This window comes from Octodon degus, unplaced genomic scaffold (genome assembly GCF_000260255.1).
Source record: "Octodon degus isolate 3935 unplaced genomic scaffold, OctDeg1.0 scaffold00050, whole genome shotgun sequence".
NCBI classification, from domain to species: Eukaryota; Metazoa; Chordata; class Mammalia; order Rodentia; family Octodontidae; genus Octodon; species Octodon degus.
Window position 1 is genome coordinate 6,459,168 of NW_004524626.1, and position 19,932 is coordinate 6,479,099.

At 56.5% G+C, this 19,932-nt stretch overlaps 2 protein-coding genes across 5 annotated transcripts in view; one reads left to right on the plus strand and one right to left on the minus strand.

The window, feature by feature from the left end:
- Apc2 (APC2, WNT signaling pathway regulator) overlaps positions 1-14,534 on the plus strand; it is a 21,165-nt gene extending 6,631 nt beyond the window's left edge. For all 3 annotated transcript variants that reach the window (XM_023716993.1, XM_004632920.2, XM_023716994.1), the window contains exons 10-14: positions 3,347-3,486; positions 3,950-4,027; positions 4,444-4,560; positions 4,636-4,850; positions 7,292-14,534. In XM_023716993.1, coding sequence (XP_023572761.1) covers positions 3,347-3,486; positions 3,950-4,027; positions 4,444-4,560; positions 4,636-4,850; positions 7,292-12,311 — 5,570 coding nt within the window. In that variant the 3' untranslated portion in view covers positions 12,312-14,534. The remainder of the gene's footprint in view (positions 1-3,346; positions 3,487-3,949; positions 4,028-4,443; positions 4,561-4,635; positions 4,851-7,291) is intronic.
- Positions 14,535-14,542: 8 nt separating this feature from the next.
- On the minus strand, positions 14,543-18,543 carry CUNH19orf25 (chromosome unknown C19orf25 homolog). Of its 2 annotated transcripts, XM_023716995.1 has the most exons (4): positions 18,453-18,489; positions 18,305-18,401; positions 18,088-18,226; positions 14,543-16,452 (listed from the first exon to the last, which is right to left on the minus strand). In XM_023716995.1, the coding sequence occupies exons 3-4, from the start codon at positions 18,215-18,217 to the stop codon at positions 16,226-16,228; spliced, it is 357 nt and encodes a 118-aa protein (XP_023572763.1). In that variant the 5' UTR covers positions 18,218-18,226; positions 18,305-18,401; positions 18,453-18,489; the 3' UTR covers positions 14,543-16,225. The 2 variants fall into 2 exon arrangements, with proteins under 2 accessions (XP_023572763.1, XP_004632739.1); XM_004632682.2 differs by lacking the exon at positions 18,305-18,401 and having other exon boundaries at positions 18,476-18,543.
- Positions 18,544-19,932: the final 1,389 nt, after the last annotated feature.

Genomic DNA, 19,932 nt, shown 5'->3' on the forward strand with positions numbered 1-19,932 from the left:
AAGCTTGTTCTAAGTAGGTGCCTTAGACCACTGAGCCATCTCTCCAGCCCCTGTATTTGGTTTTTAGAGGGTCTCACTACACACCTTGGACTCATAGTGATCCCCTGTTTTCTGCCTCCCTAGCTCTGGGATAACAGGTGTGCACCACTGCATGGCATGTGGTACCGGAGATTGAACTGTGGTCCCTGTGCTTGCTTAAGCAGGTGCTTTAGTCCGCTGAGCTATCTCGCCGGCCCTCAGTCATGTTCTTCTAATGCTTCTCCTCTGAAAACCACTGGGATGCATAACCTGGAGTTTGAAACTCTCTCTTTCTCTCTTTTTTTTTCTTTTCTTTCTTTCTTTTTTTTTTTTTTTGCCGAACAGGGGATTGAACTCAGGCCCTTGTGCTTGCCAGGCAAGCACTTATTCCACTGAGCTATCTCCCCAGCCCCTTGAAACTCTCTTTTAATTCCTAGTACCATACATATTGAGGATTTATGAATACACCATGAACTATTTAAGGTGTTCAAAAATTGTGCTTCTTTAGAGACAGGGTCTTGTTATATAGTCCAGGCTGGCCTCAGACTCTTAGCAGTACTCCTGCCTCAGCCTCCTGATTACATGCCTGTTGGAGAGTCTTCCAGGACCTTGTCTCGGTCCAAGAAGCCAATACTTATAATCCCAAAGTTATGTTATTGGAATCCCATCAAGTTGATTCCAATCCACCACTTACAATGCAACCCACGGTGAAAATAAAGACACTAAATTATATTTTCAATCATCAGGGAGTCAAGGGGCTCTAAGTCCAGCCATGAAGATGGCTTTCCAGAACTGAGAGTGACCCAGGGCCTCACCCAGTTTTTATTCAGTGGGGGAGTGGCTTGAGGAGGACTGATTGAGAATTATGGGAAGTAGGTGATCATTGTGAGCTGAGCTAGGTGGGTGGTCTACATTTACCTAAGGCCAATTGATAAACAGAAGTCCTAGTCAGCTCTATACATAGGAAATAGGGTCAGGCTCAGTCCAGATGGAGACAGTCGCTCTTCTTTCAAGGAGAGCTGCTCAGGTGGTCCTCCATACATGCCTGGCTCAAAAAAAAACCCCTAAGAGTACATAGAGTCTGTGAGACCAGAATGCTCGTGCATTGCCTGGGTCAGGCAATGGGAACCCACCCTTGGGGTACTTTAGGACTCTGTGCAGCTGACCAGTCCCCAGCAGCTGGATGCTTGTTGGTGCCTCCAGTGACACCGATGTCTGCACTCAGTTCAGGGGCTTATTTCCATATTATTAATTGTTGGGTACCCTCAAGTGGGATTTTGGATTAAAGTGCATAACAACTTATAAGCTTTCCCCATGCCTCATCCATTCATTCTCATTCATTCTCTCTCTCTCTCTCTCTCTCTCTCTCTCTCTCTCTCTCTCTCTCTCATCTTGAGTTTTGGTAAAATATCTGTAATGAAAATGTATCACTTTAGTTGTTAGCGCACCGCACCATCCATTGTATTAAGCACATTCACATGGTCACACAGCTGTGCCCACCATCTGTGTCCAACAGTTTCTCATCTTTCCAAAATGCATCTCTTGGGCAGGGGAGATAGCTCAGGAGCACAGTGCCTGCCTGGCAAGCGCAAGGTCATGAGTTTGATTCCCAGTGCAAAAAACAAAACAAAATAGGGCCAGCAAGATAGCTTAGCAGGGGGGCAGGGAGATGGCTCAGTAGAATGAGCGCTTGCCTGGCAAGCTCAAGGGCCTGAGTTCAATCCCTGGTACCGCAAAAAAAAAAAAAAAAAAAGATAGCTTAGCAGACTAAGCGCCTGCTTAGGCAAGGGCAGGGACTAGGGTTCGATCCTGGCACCACATGTTGTGCTGGCCCCAACCCCAGAGGCATGACAAGCAGAGCTAGCCATGGAGACTGGGTGTGGTGGCGCACATCTGTAATCTCAGCGTTGGGGAGGCTGAAAACAGGAGGAGCACTAGGAATCTGAGCTGCATAGTGAGACCCTGTGCCAAATATGTAAAAAACAAACCAAATCAAAACTGTACCTCTGTCCCATGAGATACTGACTCCCACCCTGCCCCAGCCCCAGAACCCACGAATCCACTTCATGTCTCTGGTTTTCCCTTTTCTGAATGTTTCCTGTTCATAGAGCCCACACTGTGAGTCCTCTGTGGCTGGAGTCTCTCAGTGGGCACAGCATCCTCAAGGTCTGTCTACACTGTGGCGAATGAGTAATACAGCTTCACTCTCCCTTTCAGCCAAATAACGTCCTGGCGTGGGGTGGGCCTTGCTGTGTCCAACCTTCCACGTAACTGTGGGAACCTGGCTGCAAAATACATGGGTGGACACATCTCATTGTAGGACTTTTTTTTTCTTTTATCATTTTAGTTCTTTGGGTGAAAGCCAGGGCTTTGGTACCAAGCTACCTGCCCAGTCCTTATTTTTATCTTTTGAGACAGGCTCTTGATAGATTGCCAAATTGCCTACACTGAACTCAAACTTCTGATCCTCTTGCCTCAGACTCCCAGGTGTATGCCACTGTGCCTGGCTCATTTGGGGATTTTTTTGTTTTGTTCTTTGAGAGAGGGTCGCTATTATGTAGTTCAGGCTGGTCTTGAATCACTATGTAATGGAGGCTGGCCTTGAACTCATGGGGAATTCTCCCGCCTCAGCTTTTGGAGTCCTGGGATTACAGGTGTGGGCCACACCTGGCCTGGCTCTATCATTCTGAAACTTTCTTTGGGTTTTTTTTTTTTTTTTTTTTGGCAAACTGGAGATTGAACGCAGGCCCTTGCACTTGCCAGGCAAGCACTTATTCTACTGAGCTATCTCCCCGGCCCTTGGAACTTTCTGATATATGTTGCTAATGTACTTCCCCAGACAGTGACTGTTCATTCTCCCCCAAGGATGGTCAGTTCTGACCCTGCTCAGCAGAGAAAGGGCTCTGGGTTTTGGTGAGAGTTTTTTCTTCCACCTCCCTTCCAGGTCTTATTTACTCTTTTGTAAAGTGAGAAATTGCTCTCCCTGGTGAGTGGAGACAAATGGATGTGACAGCCACCTCCTTGATGCTCCTGTCCCCTGCAGACCCAGTTCTGCAGATTAGTTCAGTGTCTGATGGTCTAGAGGCAGGAGCTCCCAAGGAAGTAGATCAGGAGTGGAGGGAATGATGTTCCCAGGCAGGACAGGGATGAGTGTTCAGGTGCAGAGGATGGCATGGGCAAAGACCTGGCAGCAGGAGCAAGTGAGCATCTTGGCTGGGGATGGGGTAGGGAGGCAGGTGTGGAGGTGGCAGTGAGTGGGGCACCGAGGAGGGGGCTGCAGGGCAGGGAGCGGGGCTGCCCGTCAGCTTCAGTCTCCTTGTCCCCACAGGTGGTCTGCAAGCCGTGGCAGAACTGCTGCAGGTGGACTATGAGATGCACAAGATGACCCGGGACCCCCTGAACCTTGCCTTGCGCCGCTACGCAGGCATGACCCTTACTAACCTTACCTTTGGAGATGTGGCCAACAAGGTACCCAGGGCTAGTGGGAATGGGGGTCTGGGCTGCCCCCACTGGGGGCTCCAGGGCCAGCTCAAGCTAGCCTCCTTGTACATCATCCTAACCTCAGAATGGCCCTGAGAAGTGGGGAGTTATTCCCGATTTACAGGTGGGTAGAAGGGAGGGTTGTGCTGCTGGGTTTGCCTGGCCAGGCCAACTTTCCCCGGGTTATTGCAGTGCTGCCTGAGGACAGCTTTTGTGGCACAGAAGGGGCCTCTGGTGTGTGTGTGTGTGTGTGTGTGTGTGTGTGTGTGTGTGTGTATGCGTTCACATGTCCATGCCTCAGTTTTCTCCCCTGACTTTTGGGGTGCCCCAGATGGCAGCAAGGGGCAGGACTGGGATACCAGCATGTGGATCTGGGAAGAGGAAGGGTTGTCTGCCTTATGTACTAGCTGCACATGCCGTGAGCATGACTGTCCTGTGGCACTCCCTGCAGGCCACCCTCTGTGCCCGCCGGGGCTGCATGGAGGCCATCGTGGCCCAGCTCGCATCTGAGAGTGAGGAGCTCCACCAGGTACCTGGGGCAGGGTGCAAACAGCCTTCCCTCTCCCAAGGTTCAGAGGCTACCGTAGGACTGTGCCCAGCTGCCCAGGTCCCTTCAGTCCTTGGGCTAGATGGGGTGTATGAGTGCCACCTTGGGGCTGGGCGCCATCTTGGGTTCCACCATGTTGGCAGACAGCTCCACACACCACGCCCACCTCACCAGCCACGCCCACTCAACACAGCCACGCCCACAAATCTAATCCCCGGCCACGCAGCCCTAGCTGCACCCTTCCTTCCCATATTGGCTCATCCCTGCCCCATTCTCCACGGGCCCATCTCCCTTGCTCCATCCCTCCCAGTGCCCAACTCTGCCCCACCTAACCACATCATTGCCCCACTCCCCCAACACATCACGCCCCCATATCCCTTCCTTCCCTTGTCCCTCAGGTGGTATCCAGCATCCTACGCAACCTGTCCTGGAGGGCAGACATCAACAGCAAGAAGGTGCTGAGGGAGGTCGGCAGTATGACGGCCCTGATGCAGTGTGTCCTGCGGGCTACCAAGGTGGGCACTGGGGAAGGCTGGGGATTGGGGGGATTCCAGCCCGCCCAGCACTGAGCCCTGCCTCCCTGTGCCCAGGAGTCCACCCTGAAGAGCGTGCTCAGCGCCCTGTGGAACCTGTCGGCGCACAGCACAGAGAACAAAGCAGCCATCTGCCAGGTGGACGGTGCACTCGGCTTCCTGGTGAGCACCCTGACCTACCGCTGCCAGGGCAACTCCTTGGCTGTCATCGAGAGTGGCGGCGGCATCCTGCGCAATGTGTCCAGCCTCATTGCCACGCGCGAGGACTACAGGTCAGCCCTGGGCCCGGGAGGGTGGGCTGCGGAGAGCGTATCCACACTGCAGATTGTCTTCTAGGGAATGGGTGTCCTGACTGTCCCCAGGAACTCATTTTCCAGTTTGCGTATATCTCACCTACTCGCAGGGCTATAACTATACTAAAATGCTCACTTATTAAATGAAAAAGTGCTACATGAAGCCAGGCATGGTTCAACTCAGCACTCTGGGAGGCTAGGGCAGGAGGCCTGAAAGTTCCTGCCCAAGGTGGGCATAAGGGTACATGCCTGTTGGAGGATCATTTTAAGTTTGAGGTCACCCTCGACTGAAGACCAGCCCGAACTACAAAGAACCTGTCTAAAAAAAAAAAAAAAAAAATTACTACCTAAAGGAGGCATGGCAGTGCATTGCATGCCTGTAATCCCAATGCTGGAAAGGCTGAGGAAGGAGAACTGCCATAAGTACAAGGCCAGCCTGGGCTCTGTAGTAAAACCCTGTCTCAAAAAATCAAACTGAACTGAACCAAACCAAACCAACCAACCAACAAACAAAAAACCTACTTAAATAATGTTAACAATAAAACATACCTTGTTAAAATATTTAATAAGTGTTAGTAAGTCAGAGTGGTGTCACACACTTGCAATTTCAGCACTTAGGAAGCTGAGGCAGGAGGATCACTGTGATCTTGAGTCCAGCCAGGGCTACATAGATTTCAAGGCCAGCTTGAACTTCACAGCTAGATCCTGTCTCAAAAAGAGGTTAATAAATACCACCTAGGATTTATGAAAATAAAAATGTTATTTTTAGTTACATTAGTATATTACAAATACTGTGTAGGATATATTTACACTAAACTTAACCTGGTGTACCTGTGACCCTCATTAGGAGGCTGAGGCAGGAGGATTGCAAATTCCAGCACAGGCTAAGCTACTTAGGTAATTTCAGGACAGCCTGGACTACATGGTGAGACCATATCTCAAAAGGGAAAAGGTTTATTAAAATTATACAAAATTTATAATTAAATAATATTTATTTAAATAATAAAGTACTGGGGGCCGGGGAGATAGCTCAGTAGAATAAGCGCTTGCCTGGCAAGCGAAAGGGCCTGAGTTCAATTCCCGGTTCTGCAAAAATAAATAAATAAATAAATGAATAATAAAGTACTTTTTTTTTTTTTTTTTTTCCCCAGAACTGGGGATTGAACTGAGACCCTTGTGCTTGCCAGGGAAGTGCTTATCCTACTGAGCCATCTCCCCGGCCCCAGTACTTGTTAAATATTAATGTTTATGAAAATTTATTTTAGTGTAGGGTTTCTCAAATATCTCATCAGATGTATTTGTACTGAAATTATTTAAGGGGCTGCGGAGATAGCTAAGCAGAATAAGTGCTTCCCTGGCAAGCACAAGGGTTTGAGTTCAATCCCTAGTTTTGAAAAAAAAAAAAAAGAAAGAAAGAAATTATTTAGGAAAAACATTTTTTTAGGGCTGGGGAGATAGCTCAGTAGAATAAGTGCTTGCCGGGCAAGTGCAGGGTCCTGAATTCAATCCTCAGTACCACAAAAAAAAAAAAAAAGAAAGAAAGAAAAATATTTCTTTATCTATTTGGCACAGGGTCTCACTATGCAGCTTGAATTCATAATGATCCTCCTGTTTTCAACCTCCCCAGTTCTGGGATTACAGGCATGCACCACCATGCCAAATCTAGTAGCCAGCTCAGCATGGGGGGGGGGTGGAGATGGCACACCAGGGCGGCATGTGGTGCCGGGGATGGAACCCCAGTCCCTGTGCTTGCCTAAGCATGTGCTTAGTCCACTGAGCTATCTTGCTGGCCCAAGAAAAATATTAAATACTGATATATAGTACTTACAGTAAAAAGTACATGTTCATGTGTATGTGTATGTATATGTATATGTGCTGGTACAGGGGATTAAACTGTACACCACGAAGCCTGGCAAAAAGGCTTTATTTTAGCATAACTCATGAGATGCATGGTACAAATGTACTAAAAATAATTCCATTTTCTTTTTTACTTATTTATTTTTTAATACCATTTTCTAAAATTCATACTTAGAATTTAAAAAAATTCAGACTTGGGCTGGGGATATAGCTTAGTCCTGAGTTTGATTCCCAGTTCCAAAAAAATAAATAAATAAAATAAAATTCAAGCTTCACTGAGGGCTGGAGATATAGCTCAGTGATAGAGTGTTTGCCTAGCATGCACAAGGCCTTGAGTTCAATCCCTACAAAACACACACACACACACACACACACACACACACACACTTCACTGGAGACTATGTATTTGCTCTGAACCACCCTAATCTGTCAGGAAGGTCCGGGAACAGCTGGAAGGGGTGTGGCCAGAGGGAAAGTGTAGTCAGGGTGGGGTGTGGCCAGTTAGGCAGGAGGTGGTTGGTGCATTGGGTATGTGGCCAGGCCTGACTGCTCCTGCCCTGCAGGCAGGTGCTGCGAGACCACAACTGCCTGCAGACCCTGTTGCAGCACTTGACCTCGCACAGCCTGACCATCGTGAGCAACGCCTGTGGCACGCTCTGGAACCTGTCTGCGCGCAGCCCTCGCGACCAGGAGCTGCTATGGGACTTGGGGGCTGTGGGCATGCTGCGCAACCTGGTGCACTCCAAGCACAAGATGATCGCCATGGGCAGTGCAGCTGCCTTGCGCAACCTACTAGCCCATCGGCCCGCCAAGTACCAGGCAGCAGCCACAGCCATCTCTCCAGGCACCTGTGTGCCCAGCCTGTACGTGCGGAAGCAGCGAGCGCTGGAGGCAGAGCTGGACACCCGGCACCTGGCACAGGCACTGGGCCACCTGGAGAAGCAGGGCCTGCCTCAGGCTGAGGCTGAGGCCACCTCCAAGAAAGCATTGCCTCCCCTGCGGCACCTGGATGGACTGGCCCAGGACTACGCCTCTGACTCGGGCTGCTTTGATGATGATGATGCACCACCCCTGGCTGCAGCTGCCACCACTGCAGAGCCCGCCAGCCCCGCAGTGATGTCCTTGTTCCTGGGCAGCCCCTTCCTGCAGGGCCAGGCACTGGCCCGCACCCCGCCTGCCCGCCACAGTGTTCCAGAGGCTGAGAAGGAGTCCGGGGGAGATGCTGCCGTGGCGGCCAAAGCCAAAGCGAAGCTGGCACTGGCAGTTGCTCGTATTGACCGGCTGGTGGAGGACATCTCTGCTCTGCACACCTCATCTGACGACAGCTTCAGCCTCAGTTCTGGGGACCCTGGGCAGGAAGCACCCAGGGAGGGCCGTGCTCAGTCCTGTTCACCATGCCGGGGCTCTGAGGGTGCCCGGAGGGAGGGTGGTAGCCGGGCCCATCCGCTGCTGCGTCTCAAAGCGGCTCATGCCAGTCTCTCCAATGACAGTCTCAACAGTGGGAGCACTAGCGATGGCTACTGCCCACGGGAGCACATGCAGCCCTGCCCACTGGCTGTGCTGGCTGAGCACCGTGAGGACCCATTGCGTGGGCAGGTGCGGCCCAGCCAGCTGGACCTTGACCTGCACAGTGGCCAGGCTGAGCCACCTGCACGCGACACTGCAGCTTCTGCTGATGCAGGGGTGCGCACCATCAAGCTGTCGCCCACCTACCAGCACGTGCCATTGTTAGAAGGTGGGGTGGGGGTAGGGGCGCGGCCCCTCACTGGGCCTGGGGCCCGGAAGCAGGTGTGGATGCCAGCAGACAACCTCAGCAAGGTACCTGAGAAGCTGGCAAGTGGCAGTCCATTGCCTGCGGTCAGCAAGGTGTTGCAAAAGCTGGCAGTGCAGGATGGGCCTCTGTCTCTCTCTCGCTGCAGCTCTCTGTCCTCACTGTCCTCCACTGGCCAACCTGGCCCCAGCGAAGGTGGTAACCTGGATGATAGCGACTCTTCCCTGGAGGGACTGGAGGAGGCCTGCCCTGGGGAGGCAGAGTTGGATGGGGGTTGGCGAGGTTCTGGGTCTACCTCACTGCCAGTAGCCATCCCTGCCCCCCGCCGGGGCCATGGGCGGGGTTTGGGGGTAGAGGATGCCACACCATCCAGCTCTTCAGAGAACTGTGTGCAGGAGACACCACTGGTTCTGAGTCGCTGCAGTTCAGTGAGCTCACTGGGCAGCTTTGAGAGCCCATCAATTGCCAGCTCCATCCCTAGTGACCCATGCAGTGGGCTGGGCAGTGGCACTGTCAGCCCCAGTGAGCTGCCAGACAGCCCTGGGCAGACTATGCCACCCAGCCGCAGCAAGACACCACCAGCGCCACAGGGCCAGCCAGAGACCAGCCAGTTCAGCCTACAGTGGGAGAGCTATGTCAAGCGCTTCCTGGACATCGCGGACTGCCGTGAGCGCTGCCAGCCACCATCCGAGCTAGATGCGGGCAGTGTGCGCTTCACTGTAGAGAAACCAGATGAGAACTTCTCCTGTGCCTCTAGTCTCAGTGCTCTGGCTCTGCATGAGCTGTATGTGCAGCAGGATGTAGAACTTCGGCTGCGGCCACCTGCTTGTGTGGAGCGTGAGGGAGGTGGAGGTGGAGGTGGAGGACATCGCAGGAGGGACGAGGCTGGTGGCCGCCTGGAAGGATCCACACCATCAGGTTCTCGCAACCGCTCCACTGGTGATCAGGAACTGGAGCTGCTACGTGAGTGTCTGGGGGCCGCTGTGCCAGCCAGACTCCGCAAAGTGGCCTCAGCCCTGGTGTCAGGGCGCCGTGCCCTGCCGGTACCAGTCTACATGCTGGTGCCTGCCCCGGCCCGGGACGATGACTCTGGCACCGACTCCGCCGAGGGCACACCTGTCAATTTTTCGAGCGCCGCCTCACTCAGCGATGAGACGCTGCAGGGACTCCCCAGAGACCAGCCCCACTCACTGGCTGACAGGCTGAAGCCAATGGGACGTGCAGCTCCGTCAAGACAGGCTTCCGGGCACAGGTCGAAGGCAGGGGGCGCTAGCAAGAGCATTGAACAGACCCAGGGAGCCGGCAGGAGCAGGGCAGGACTAGAATTGCCCCTTGGCCGGCCTCCAAGTGCACGCTCTGACAGGGAAGGCTCTCGTCCAAGTCGCTCCCGTGAGGACGGGGGTCTGCAATCTCTTTGCCTCACCACACCCACTGAAGAGGCTGTGTATTGCTTCTATGATTCCGAGGAGGAGCCACCAGCTACCACAGCACCACCTCTGCGGCGGGCATCCGCAATTCCTCGGGCTCAGAAGCGGGAAAGACCCATAGGCCGGAAGGAGACCCACGCCCCATCCAAAGCTGTGCCACCTGTCCGGGCCCAGCCCAGGCTGATCGCTGATGAGACTCCGCCCTGCTATTCTCTGAGCTCCTCAGCCAGCTCCCTCAGTGAGCCTGAGCCCTCTGAGCGGCCAACTGCCCATCCTCGAGGCCGTGAGCCAGTGACCATCAAGGCTTCAGGTCCTGGCAGTGGCCGGGAAAGCTCTCCAAGCCCACGCACCGAGGAAGAGCTGTTGCGGCGGTGCATTGGTTCAGCCATGCCCAGGCGCCGGCCTCAGGCCTTGGGCTCAAAGCGACGCAAGCCCAGAGCTGCCCGGCCAGACCCACGGCCAGTGGAGGAGCCCCAGAAGTGTGCTGAGCATGTGGTAGGCTCTGACCCGGCCTCTGATCTGGACAGTGTAGAGTGGCAGGCCATCCAGGAAGGTGCTAACTGCATTGTCACTTGGCTGCACCAAGCAGCGGCTGCAGCCACCCTGGAGGCCTCATCGGAGTCTGACTCCCTCCTGTCCTTGGTGTCTGGGCTGTCCATAGGTTCTACAATGCAGTCATCCAAACACAGGAAGGGGCGACAGCCCGAGGCAGGGGCCGAGGCAGGAAGTGCTCCCCGGTTAGAGAAACGGGGTGCAGCCCCAGCCAAGAGTGCTGGGAGCCCCCGCTCACCTGGAGGCCCAGAGAAACCTCGGGGCACGCAGAAAACTGCATCCGGGGAGCCGGCTGTGCTCCGGGGACGCACAGTGATTTATGTGCCCAATCCTGCTCCGCGAACCCAGCCCAAAGGCACTCCGGGTCCCCGTGCCACACCGAAGAAAATGGGGGCTGCAGGACTTCCACAGCCAGAAGCCCCAGCCAAAACTCCCAGCCCTGGGCAGCAGAGGTCGCGCAGTTTGCACAGGCCGGGCAAGATCTCGGAGCTGGCAGCGCTGAACCACCCCCCGAGGAGCGCCACACCTCCAGCTCGCCTAGCCAAGACCCCGTCCTCGAGCTCCTCCCAGACCTCCCCTGCCTCCCAGCCCCTGCCCAGGAAGTCTCCTCTGGCCACCCCGGCTGCAGGACCCCTCCCTGGCCCTGGAAACTCCCCGGTGCCCAAGACGCCAGCTCGGGCCCTTCTGGCCAAGCAGCACAAGACGCAGAAGTCGCCAGTGCGCATCCCATTCATGCAGAGACCTGCCAGGCGAGGGCCGCCGCCGTTGGCCAGGGGAGCCCCAGAATCGGTCCCGAGGGGCCGGACGGGGCCCGAAGGGGGCCCCGGGGCGCGAGGGAGTCGCTTAGGCCTGGTGCGCGTGGCCTCTGCGCGCTCCAGCGGCAGCGAGTCCTCCGAACGCTCAGGTTTCCGGCGACAATTGACTTTTATCAAAGAGTCCCCGGGCTTGTTGCGTCGCCGGCGCTCCGAGCTGTCTTCTACTGAGTCCGCAGTCCCCGCCCCCCAGGGTGCCTCCCCGCGCCGCGGCCGGCCAGCCCTTCCCGCGGTCTTTCTCTGCTCCTCGCGCTGCGACGAGCTGCGGGCGCCCCCGCGGCAATCTCCAGGCCTCCAGCGGACTCCGACAACGTCGCGCCCCGGGCCTGGCCTCCGCGCGCCTCGGCGCACCAGCTCCGAGAGTCCCTCGCGCTTGCCCGTGCGCGCGCCCGCGCCACGGCCCGAGGCGGTCAAGCGCTACGCATCGCTGCCGCACATCAGTGTGGCGCGCAGGCCGGAGGGGGCCGTCTCCGCCCCCGCTGACGCCAACCGCCGCAGCAGCGATGGAGAGGCCAGGCAGCTACCCAGGGTGGCGGCCCCGGGCACTACATGGCGGCGCATCCGCGACGAGGATGTCCCGCACATTCTCCGCAGCACGCTGCCAGCTACCGCCCTGCCGCTCCAGGGCGCCTCACCAGACGAAAGCCTGGCCGGGGCTCCGCAGCGCAAGACCAGTGACGCCGTGGTGCAGACAGAGGAGGTGGCCGCGCCCAAGACCAACTCCAGCACCTCCCCGAGCCTGGAAACACGGGAGCTACCCCAGGCCCCGGTCGGAGGCTCTGTCCCTCTTCTGGGCAGTGATGTCGACGGGCCTGGCCCCACCAAGGTCCCTGCCGCTGTCCCCTTCGTCCACGAGGGCCTGAGCGTTGCAGTGGGAGGCTTTCCTGCCAGCCGGCATGGGTCCCCCAGCCGCGCTGCACGGGTCCCGCCCTTCAACTACGTGCCCAGCCCGATGGCCGCGGCGGTAGCGACCAGCGACTCTACGGCGGCAGAGAAGGCCCCCGCCCGCCTCTTGGAGTAAAGGGTTAGGTCGGCCGTCCCGGTTGCCCCTCTTCAGGCCCAGTCCGGCTTCCCGGCGGGCCCTTTCCATAGAGGCTGCAGCAGGCCCGGCCCTTGGGCGCTTGCTCTTGGATTCTATCAACCCGCCCCAGGGAGGCCAAGACCTTGCTTCTCCCCAAGGGGCTCGGGAAACAAGGGCCACCGTGCACCCAAGCACCCAGTGGTGTCTCGGCTCAGCCTCCTCTCCACGTAGAGACCCTCCTTCCCCGGCTCGGGCAGCTGACCTGCGCATCCAGGAGGGTAGGGACACTGCCGGGTCGGCTGGGCAGCCCGCATGGGAAGTAATAACACCCATGTGAGGTGAGGCCACCTGGGGAGTGTGGTGTGTGCGCATGTGCGCCAGCTGGGCCTGCCCGTGTAGCACCCACTGCGCAGGAGGAAGCCTCTAATTATGGCTCCGTTAATTCGTTAATGACCACCTTGCCCGCTTTGTTTCTCTTCTCAACTTCAGCTGGAGAAGTGTGGGATGAGAGGTGGGGCTGAGCCCAGTTGAAAGCCAAGCTCTTCAGAGAGCCCCCGCCAGTGTTGCTCTCTCCAGGAAGGTGGTGGCCCCCCAGATTACTTGGCCCTCTGTACCCCATAGGTAAAGACTGGGAACAGGCAGAGATAGGGGATACGCGTGCTGGAGGCTAACACTGTGTTCCTGCTGATGACCAGTGTCAGGGACCTTTTCCATCTCAGAAGAGGAGCCCAGACACACCTAAGTAGGTCTAGGGAGGGAGGTGGGGGCTGAGGGCCAGGTGGTGTGTCCCAACCCACTGTTGTGGGTGAAGCAGTGGGGGAGAGGAAGCCAGGGGTGGCAGCGTACACTTCTGTAATCCTAACACTTGGAAAGCTGAGGCAGGATCGCCTGGAGTCTAAGGCAATCTGGGGTATATAGTGAGTTCAAGACTAGTCAGAGCTACATAGTGAGAGCCTGACTAAAAATAAATAAAAATAAAAGGGGGTAGAAACCTCTTGCAGGAAGTCTCAGGGGGGCTGGAAGGCCAGGACCTGTTATAGGGAGGTGACTGGTTTGTGGGAGATCAACTACCCACGGCTGCTGCAACTGCTAGATACATTCCTTCCAGTTACCTGAACTATAATCCTAGGCAAGCCTGAAGTCAAGGGAGGACTTGGGGTGTGAACCCTGGCCGGCCAGAAACCCGGGATGGAGGTGGAGTGTTGTCAGGTGAGATGGCAGGGCACAGAAAGGGCACCTGAGTGGTCTGAGGAGCCTGGAGGCTGGAGCTGGGCCTCAGGGGCCCTGGGCCTGAAGCCTCTCCTCATGGAGCTTCTGCACGGAGACAGGGCTGTGTGTCCTGCATCTGAGGACCTTCCTGCAGAGAGAGCCAGCAACCTCTCCCCTGTGGGATCTGCTCTGGCAGAGGATCTGCTGCCACAGAAACCCAGTTCCTCCTTGGAACTTCAGCTCTGTCAAGGCCCCAGCAGGCTGAGGTCAAAGGGCCCAGGAGCCACAGTGATGGGAGACCCCAGCCCAGAGTCAGGTGCTGCTTCACCCTACAAATGCCACTCTTGCTCTTCTGCAACACACATCCTGCAGGATGACCACATTCCCAAGCGACAGTGCTCAGGGCCCCCAACCAGTCACTCCCAGGCCTGTCTCACTTCCCAGCACAGGGCTGCTGGGAAGCTCTGGGGGCAGAGCTGGCCAGGACAACAGGCAGGGAGAGAAGGAAGACCTGGCTCTACAGAGGTGACTTCTTTGGGACACAAGAGCCGTATCAGTAGCCCACGTCCGACTGTGGCCTGAAGGCTAAGCAGCCAGATGCTCGCTTGTTCACACCATGGGTCAGCTGCACCCCATAAAGGCCAGTTGCTGGGCAAGGACCACCAGTTTGCCAGTGCAGGGCCCGGGCCAATGTGGGCCTCCCTACCATGCACTGTGAGACCCTGGGCAGTACTCTTGCCCTGTGCCTCAGCTTCCCCATGTGGGCCGTGGGGAAGACTCCCAGAGCTACCTCTTGGGTGAGTGGAGCAATTGTCATGATAGGGGTGTACCTGGCGCTGCTCACAGACCCAACTGGGGTGACACCTCAGCCGTGATGTAAGGGGCTGCCACTCTACTGGCCACCTCCAGCAGCTACTTCTGCCTTTGTACCCTTTGTGGCAGGGGGACAGCCACATATGCCATCTGGCTCAGGCGGGACTAAGGGCTGGAGCCAGCTTGGGCTGGCTGTGAACAGAAGTGACCCTACCTCTGCAAACCTCGAGTCAGCCCAGGGGCTCAAGGACCTGAGGCCCTGGGCCAGGAGCGACAGTGGGGGTCACCCTAAGATGGACACCTGAGCCTCAGGCTGATGGGTGTGACCACTGCCCACACCCAACGCTACCCCCGCCCGGGTGCTGACTCAGGGCAAAGCGCCCACCCATTACCTCATCTCCTACCTGGCTGTCACCCTGGCTTCGGCCCCCACGCCCGCCTCTTGCTTGGTCTGTCAGCTCTTACGGCCACCGACTTCTCGTCTGTGTTCAGGTCTTCTCGCAGTGTTAACTGAATGTGTAAATAGTTACGGCCCCGCACACCAACCCCACTCATGTAAATCGCCTGTGTAGCTGAAGGACGGGGCCCGGCAGGCATCTGGCTTCTTGTGCACCTTTAATAAAATGAGCTGTTGAATCACCTCCTGCTCCTGATTTCAAGATAGGATGAAGAGAGAAGCCAAGGTACCCGAGATGGCCTGTGGCTCATGTGGGACAGGAGGAGGGCTTGCCAGCCACCAGGAAGAGGGTGCCAAGGGCCATCAGGTTCCACACAAGCCCACCATTTACTGGTGCTGAGGTGGCCAAGTGTCAAGGTCACTTCCAGGGAACACAGCCTGACCCAGGGGACATAGGCAGGGTGAGGTGGTATAGGGTTAGCAGGGGTTGGCTGCCCAGATGCCCACAACTACCTGGCCTGGCAGGAAAGCTCTGGGGTAGGTAACCATGGCAAGCCCTACCAGGCTTAGGCAGGGTCCCCCAAGATACAGCTTCTAGTTTAAGAGGGTTCTTGCAGGCTTACACAGTACGTCTATTTCAGAGAAAGAGAAACATCCATTTTTAAAATTTATTTTGAGACAGCGTCTTGAGATCCTACTGCCTCAGCCTCCTGAGTGCTGGGATGACAGGCATATGCTGTTATAACTGGCTGAAAAACATCACTGATGCTCCAGAAACAAAGTCCTGTCTCCTAGATGCCAAGTCTGGACAGGAACAGACAGCAGGCCTTGGGCTTGGGGCTCTAGATGAGGTGGATGTCCCTGTCCCTGCTCACAGCAGAATAAGGCTAAGTTTGCACTTAGCCCCATGGGCCTGGCACTTGCTCTCCTGATGGCCAGGGCCTGGATCTGACTGGCTTAGGCAAAAAGCCCTTTTGCAAAACCTCCAGCCAGCCCGCAGCAAAAGCGGGGCCAGAGCCATGAGGAGGTAGCATGGCCCGAGGGACCCAGCTCATGCCTTCACTGAGGTGATAGTGAGCGATGAGGAGTTGGCAGGGCCGCGCGACGTCTCCACTGGGGCCAGTGGGGTGGTGACGGTGGCAGCCCAGGGCTGTCATAATGACCAGGCTGGTGCATAAAAGGACTAGAGCCTCAGGTCCTCTTGAGTCACACAGGCAGTGGGCCACTACACCTCATCCAGCCAGGCCTGCAGCTCAGGTGGACAGAGGGCTGTGCACACCTTAGGTGGCCCTTGACCTGAGCGGCAGAAGGAGGCAGTGCCAGAGCAAAGCTGTCATGGGGAGGGGACAGAACTGCTTGGAGCCAGCTGTGCCCACCCCCTACTTCCTGGGCCTGTGCTGGGCCCTGCTGGGTGGGTCTTGCTGCACAGTGTCACAGAAGGGTGTGACAAGGGAGCGCCATAGTGGGTTCATGGCTCCCACAACCACAGTCCCAGTCAGCCGGAGGTGGCTGAGGTCACTGGCAGTGCAGCCTGGGTCACCTGGCCAACATCCTGCTCCAGCTCTTCACCAGCGTGACTCAGGTCCTCACACTTGTGCCTCAGGAGGGCTCCAGCCTGCCGCAGCTGCTCGTTGGTGGCCACATAGGCCTGGCCCTGCTGGTAGATCTGCTCCCACTGGGCCTCGGGGGGGTCCTCAGTGTTCCTGGCGGTGGCTGGGGCCTCTGTGGACAAAACACAGCAGTGTCGGGTCAAACTACAGATTCCAGGTGCCTAGAGCCCTTCACTGCACAGGCCAGCACCTGGGGAACCACAGCTGGCCGTGGGAGGTGTGGAGGCCCACTGCCAGGTGACCCCCACACTGGCACAAACTCCTGGTACTGAAAAAGCACAGGGACAAAATCACAGGACTGAGGAAGTGTAGGGCTTGGGGTTCCAAGGAAACACGTCATGGTCCCCAGAGGACAGCCCCACATCTAGTGCAGCCTGAGGTGTGCTAGTGCTCAGTTAAAAATCGCTCTTGGGCCAGTGAGATAGCTCAGCAGACTAAAGCACCTGCCTAAGCAAGCGCAGGGACCGCAGTGGGCTCCCCAGCACCACATGCTGTGCCAGCCCTGCCCCCAGGAAGGGCTGAGCTGGGCCATAGTCTGGGGAGGCTGAAAGCAGGGGGATCACAAGTCTGAGCTGCATAGTGAGGCCCTGCAACAACCAAATACATTAAAAAAAAAAAATCGTTCTTGTCACTACCGTCTTTGGGAAGGGCACAGAGGACCAGTAAGAGACACATCTTGTACTTGGGCTGCTTGCCTCACCCACATGCCCAAACACACCCTCAGCGGGGGTCCTGCCACAGTTCACAAACTGGGGCACAGGTACCCCTTGGTAACCTAGCTTAGACTCTACACATATGGTCCTGCCAGGTGGAACTTTCTGGGAGGTAGAAACGTCCACCAGCGTGGCCCCACACGGCACTCATACCAGCCACTAGCAGTTCTTTGTGTGTGCGCGTGTGGTAGGCCTCCCCACTCAGCTATATCCCCAGCCCTGGGGATTTGGGCTTTTTGAATTTTGGGAGGGGAGGGTCTTACTAGGTCACTAAGCTGACCCCACTAGGCTCAGCCTCCTCCTAAGCACTGCAGCTGGGGTGACATTTGGTGTATGCCACTGTGCCAAGGCTCCTACTTTTGTCTTCTCGACCAGTGGTCCACAAACTTTTCTGCCAGACACCAATCTGTCCCCACCACTCAACCATGCTGTTGTAGTGAGAGCAGGCTGCTCAACAAACCAGCTATGGGCCCAAATTTTTATTGATGAACACTGAAACTGTATGTTTTCACGTGTCACACAATAGCATCACTCCCACTGAAAATGTAAAAACTAGGGCTGGGGTTGCATTACAAATATAAGCTTAGGTGAGTGTGGTGGCCTACACCTGTAGTCCCAGCACTCAGAAGCTGAGGCAGGAAGATCTCTGTGTTCAAGGCCAGCCTGAAGTAGAGCAAAACCCTGTCTCAAAAACCTAAACAACAAAACAAAACAAGCTCAGACCCAGCGCGGTGGCTTGAGGCCAGAGGATCACCACTAGTTCGAGGCCAGCCTGGGTTACATAGCGAGATCCTGTCTCAAGAAAACCAACCAACCAAACAAAAAGCCCCAAGGATCAGGCAGGGCATGGTTGCAGACAATAACGTGTGAACGCATTTTAGAGAACCCCTAACATGGCACCACTTTACAGATAAGAAGAGGGAGATTCCGAATCTACAAAAACCCTGCCCAGGCTCCTGGCTCAAATCTATGTTCCCAGTTTCCCCGGCCCTGCTTTCAGGTGCTGGAGCTGGGACGAGCGTGCCCTGCGCTACCTTCCGGGGCCAGTGCGGTGAAGACTGGGTCATGGACTGGGGCTCCTCGCACGTCCTCCAAGATCTGCTCCACCGTGGGGGGCGCGGGGCGGGTGGGCAGCACCACGCGCTTCTTGGCCTTGGAGCCCATCGCTAGGGACTGAGAAAGAAAGCGTTAACAGGGCGTCCGCCTTTCGCTCTCTGCTGGGGCCGAGCTCCTGCCAGAACTCGAACGCACCCGCCGCGGCCCGCTCCGGGGGAGACCGCTCTGCACCCCCGCAAAGCGCTCCTCTGGGCTTGCGTGGCCGATGGCCTCCCTTCCTCCACCAAGAGCCCTGGGGCTGCAGAGTCCGGCTGGACGTCGGTCTCAGTTTCTCCGTGACAACTTCGGCCGCTAACCGCCCCCTACCTCGGAGCGAGCCAGCCACCAGCAGCAGCAGTGCTGCCACTTCCGCTTCCGGCGGGAGAGCCGGGACCAGGACCGCGCTTTCCGGTCTTTTCCAGTTCTCCCGGACCGCTTGCCGCGAGACTCCGCCTTTTCTTAAAGGGGCCGCCCAGGACCACAGCGCTCTCTGCCCTTCAGGGGTGAGCGTCAGTTCAAGTCCTTTTAAATGGGCAGCAAAGCCTGTGAGGCTTGATTTTTCGCAAAAGGACAGCGAGGTGTCTACTCCCATGGCTGTATGGGGCAGTATCACTGCTTGCCTCTGGTTGGCCCAGGGGGTGTCCAGTAAATGCCTGATGTTCTGATCACCCTGGAGGTGGCCAGGAACACAAGATGCATGTCACGTCTTGCCTGCCAGAACTGGCTGAGGCCCCCACGTGTCTAAAACACCTCCCCATCTGGAGTGTGCAAAGAGGGTCCCTTCTCCCACCCGTTCCCTTGTAGTCATCCTGTCACCTCCCTCCTGCCTGTGATGGGGACGAGGAGAGGGCTCTGTGTGTTTTTAGGCAGCTTTATCGACATGTTATTTACATACTGTAAAGTTCACCTATATAAGTAGTTCTGTGCTTCGTGTGGGTCAGCCCTGTGCAAACGTCAATATTGCCTGGTTCTAGGCTTTGGAAAAAAACAAGCAGTGGGGCAGGGCTGAGAAGAGAGTGGCAGTCCCAGAGTTGGACACAGAATCAGCAGCATGTGATCGCCCACAGTTACCCAAATCCTGGGCTCTGTGGACTGCAGCTGATTCTTCCTGTGTGGCCCCCCAGGTCCTCTAGAGCCTGACATCACCCTATAATCTGCCTTGCCACGCAGGCCCAGGACCTGCCCTGCCTCGAAGGAAACAACAGGCTTGGCATTGTCTTTTCAACCTTTATTTGCAAATTCTGAGGTTGGTCATGGTGCCCAAGACTGGACAGGCTCTGGGGCAGGAAAAGGATGGGGTCATGATCCAGCCTCTGTCCGTCCCACCCACAACTGACCCCCAAATGTGAAAGAGACGTCCTCTCACTTGCAGCTGGGAGTCCAGCCTCTAAGTATCCCCCAGCTAGCTGGGGCTTTCAGGGCAGGTCCCAGGTGGGACCTCCTGGGACAGGAGTGTCACCTGTACCCTGGGCTCAGGCCAAGGCCACTTTTGGTCCTCCAAGCTCCCAGGTTCCAATGCACGTCTGGTCCTGGGGTGGTGGCTTGCATGGAGCCAGCGTTAGAAGGGGTGCCCCAAGACCATAGCAGGCAGGCCCAGCACCTTAGCCGGGGCTGGGCAGCAGCGATGAGGTCAGGGGAGTGGGCCGGGTGTGGCTGGAGAGGCCCCAGGTAGGAGCCCTGCAGTTCATCTCACGTGCAGTGTACTGGGCAGAGGCAGATGGTGCCTGGCATGCAGAGCGGTGGGCAGCTGGGGTGTTCCTGGGGGGGCTAGCCAGGCCCTGTGG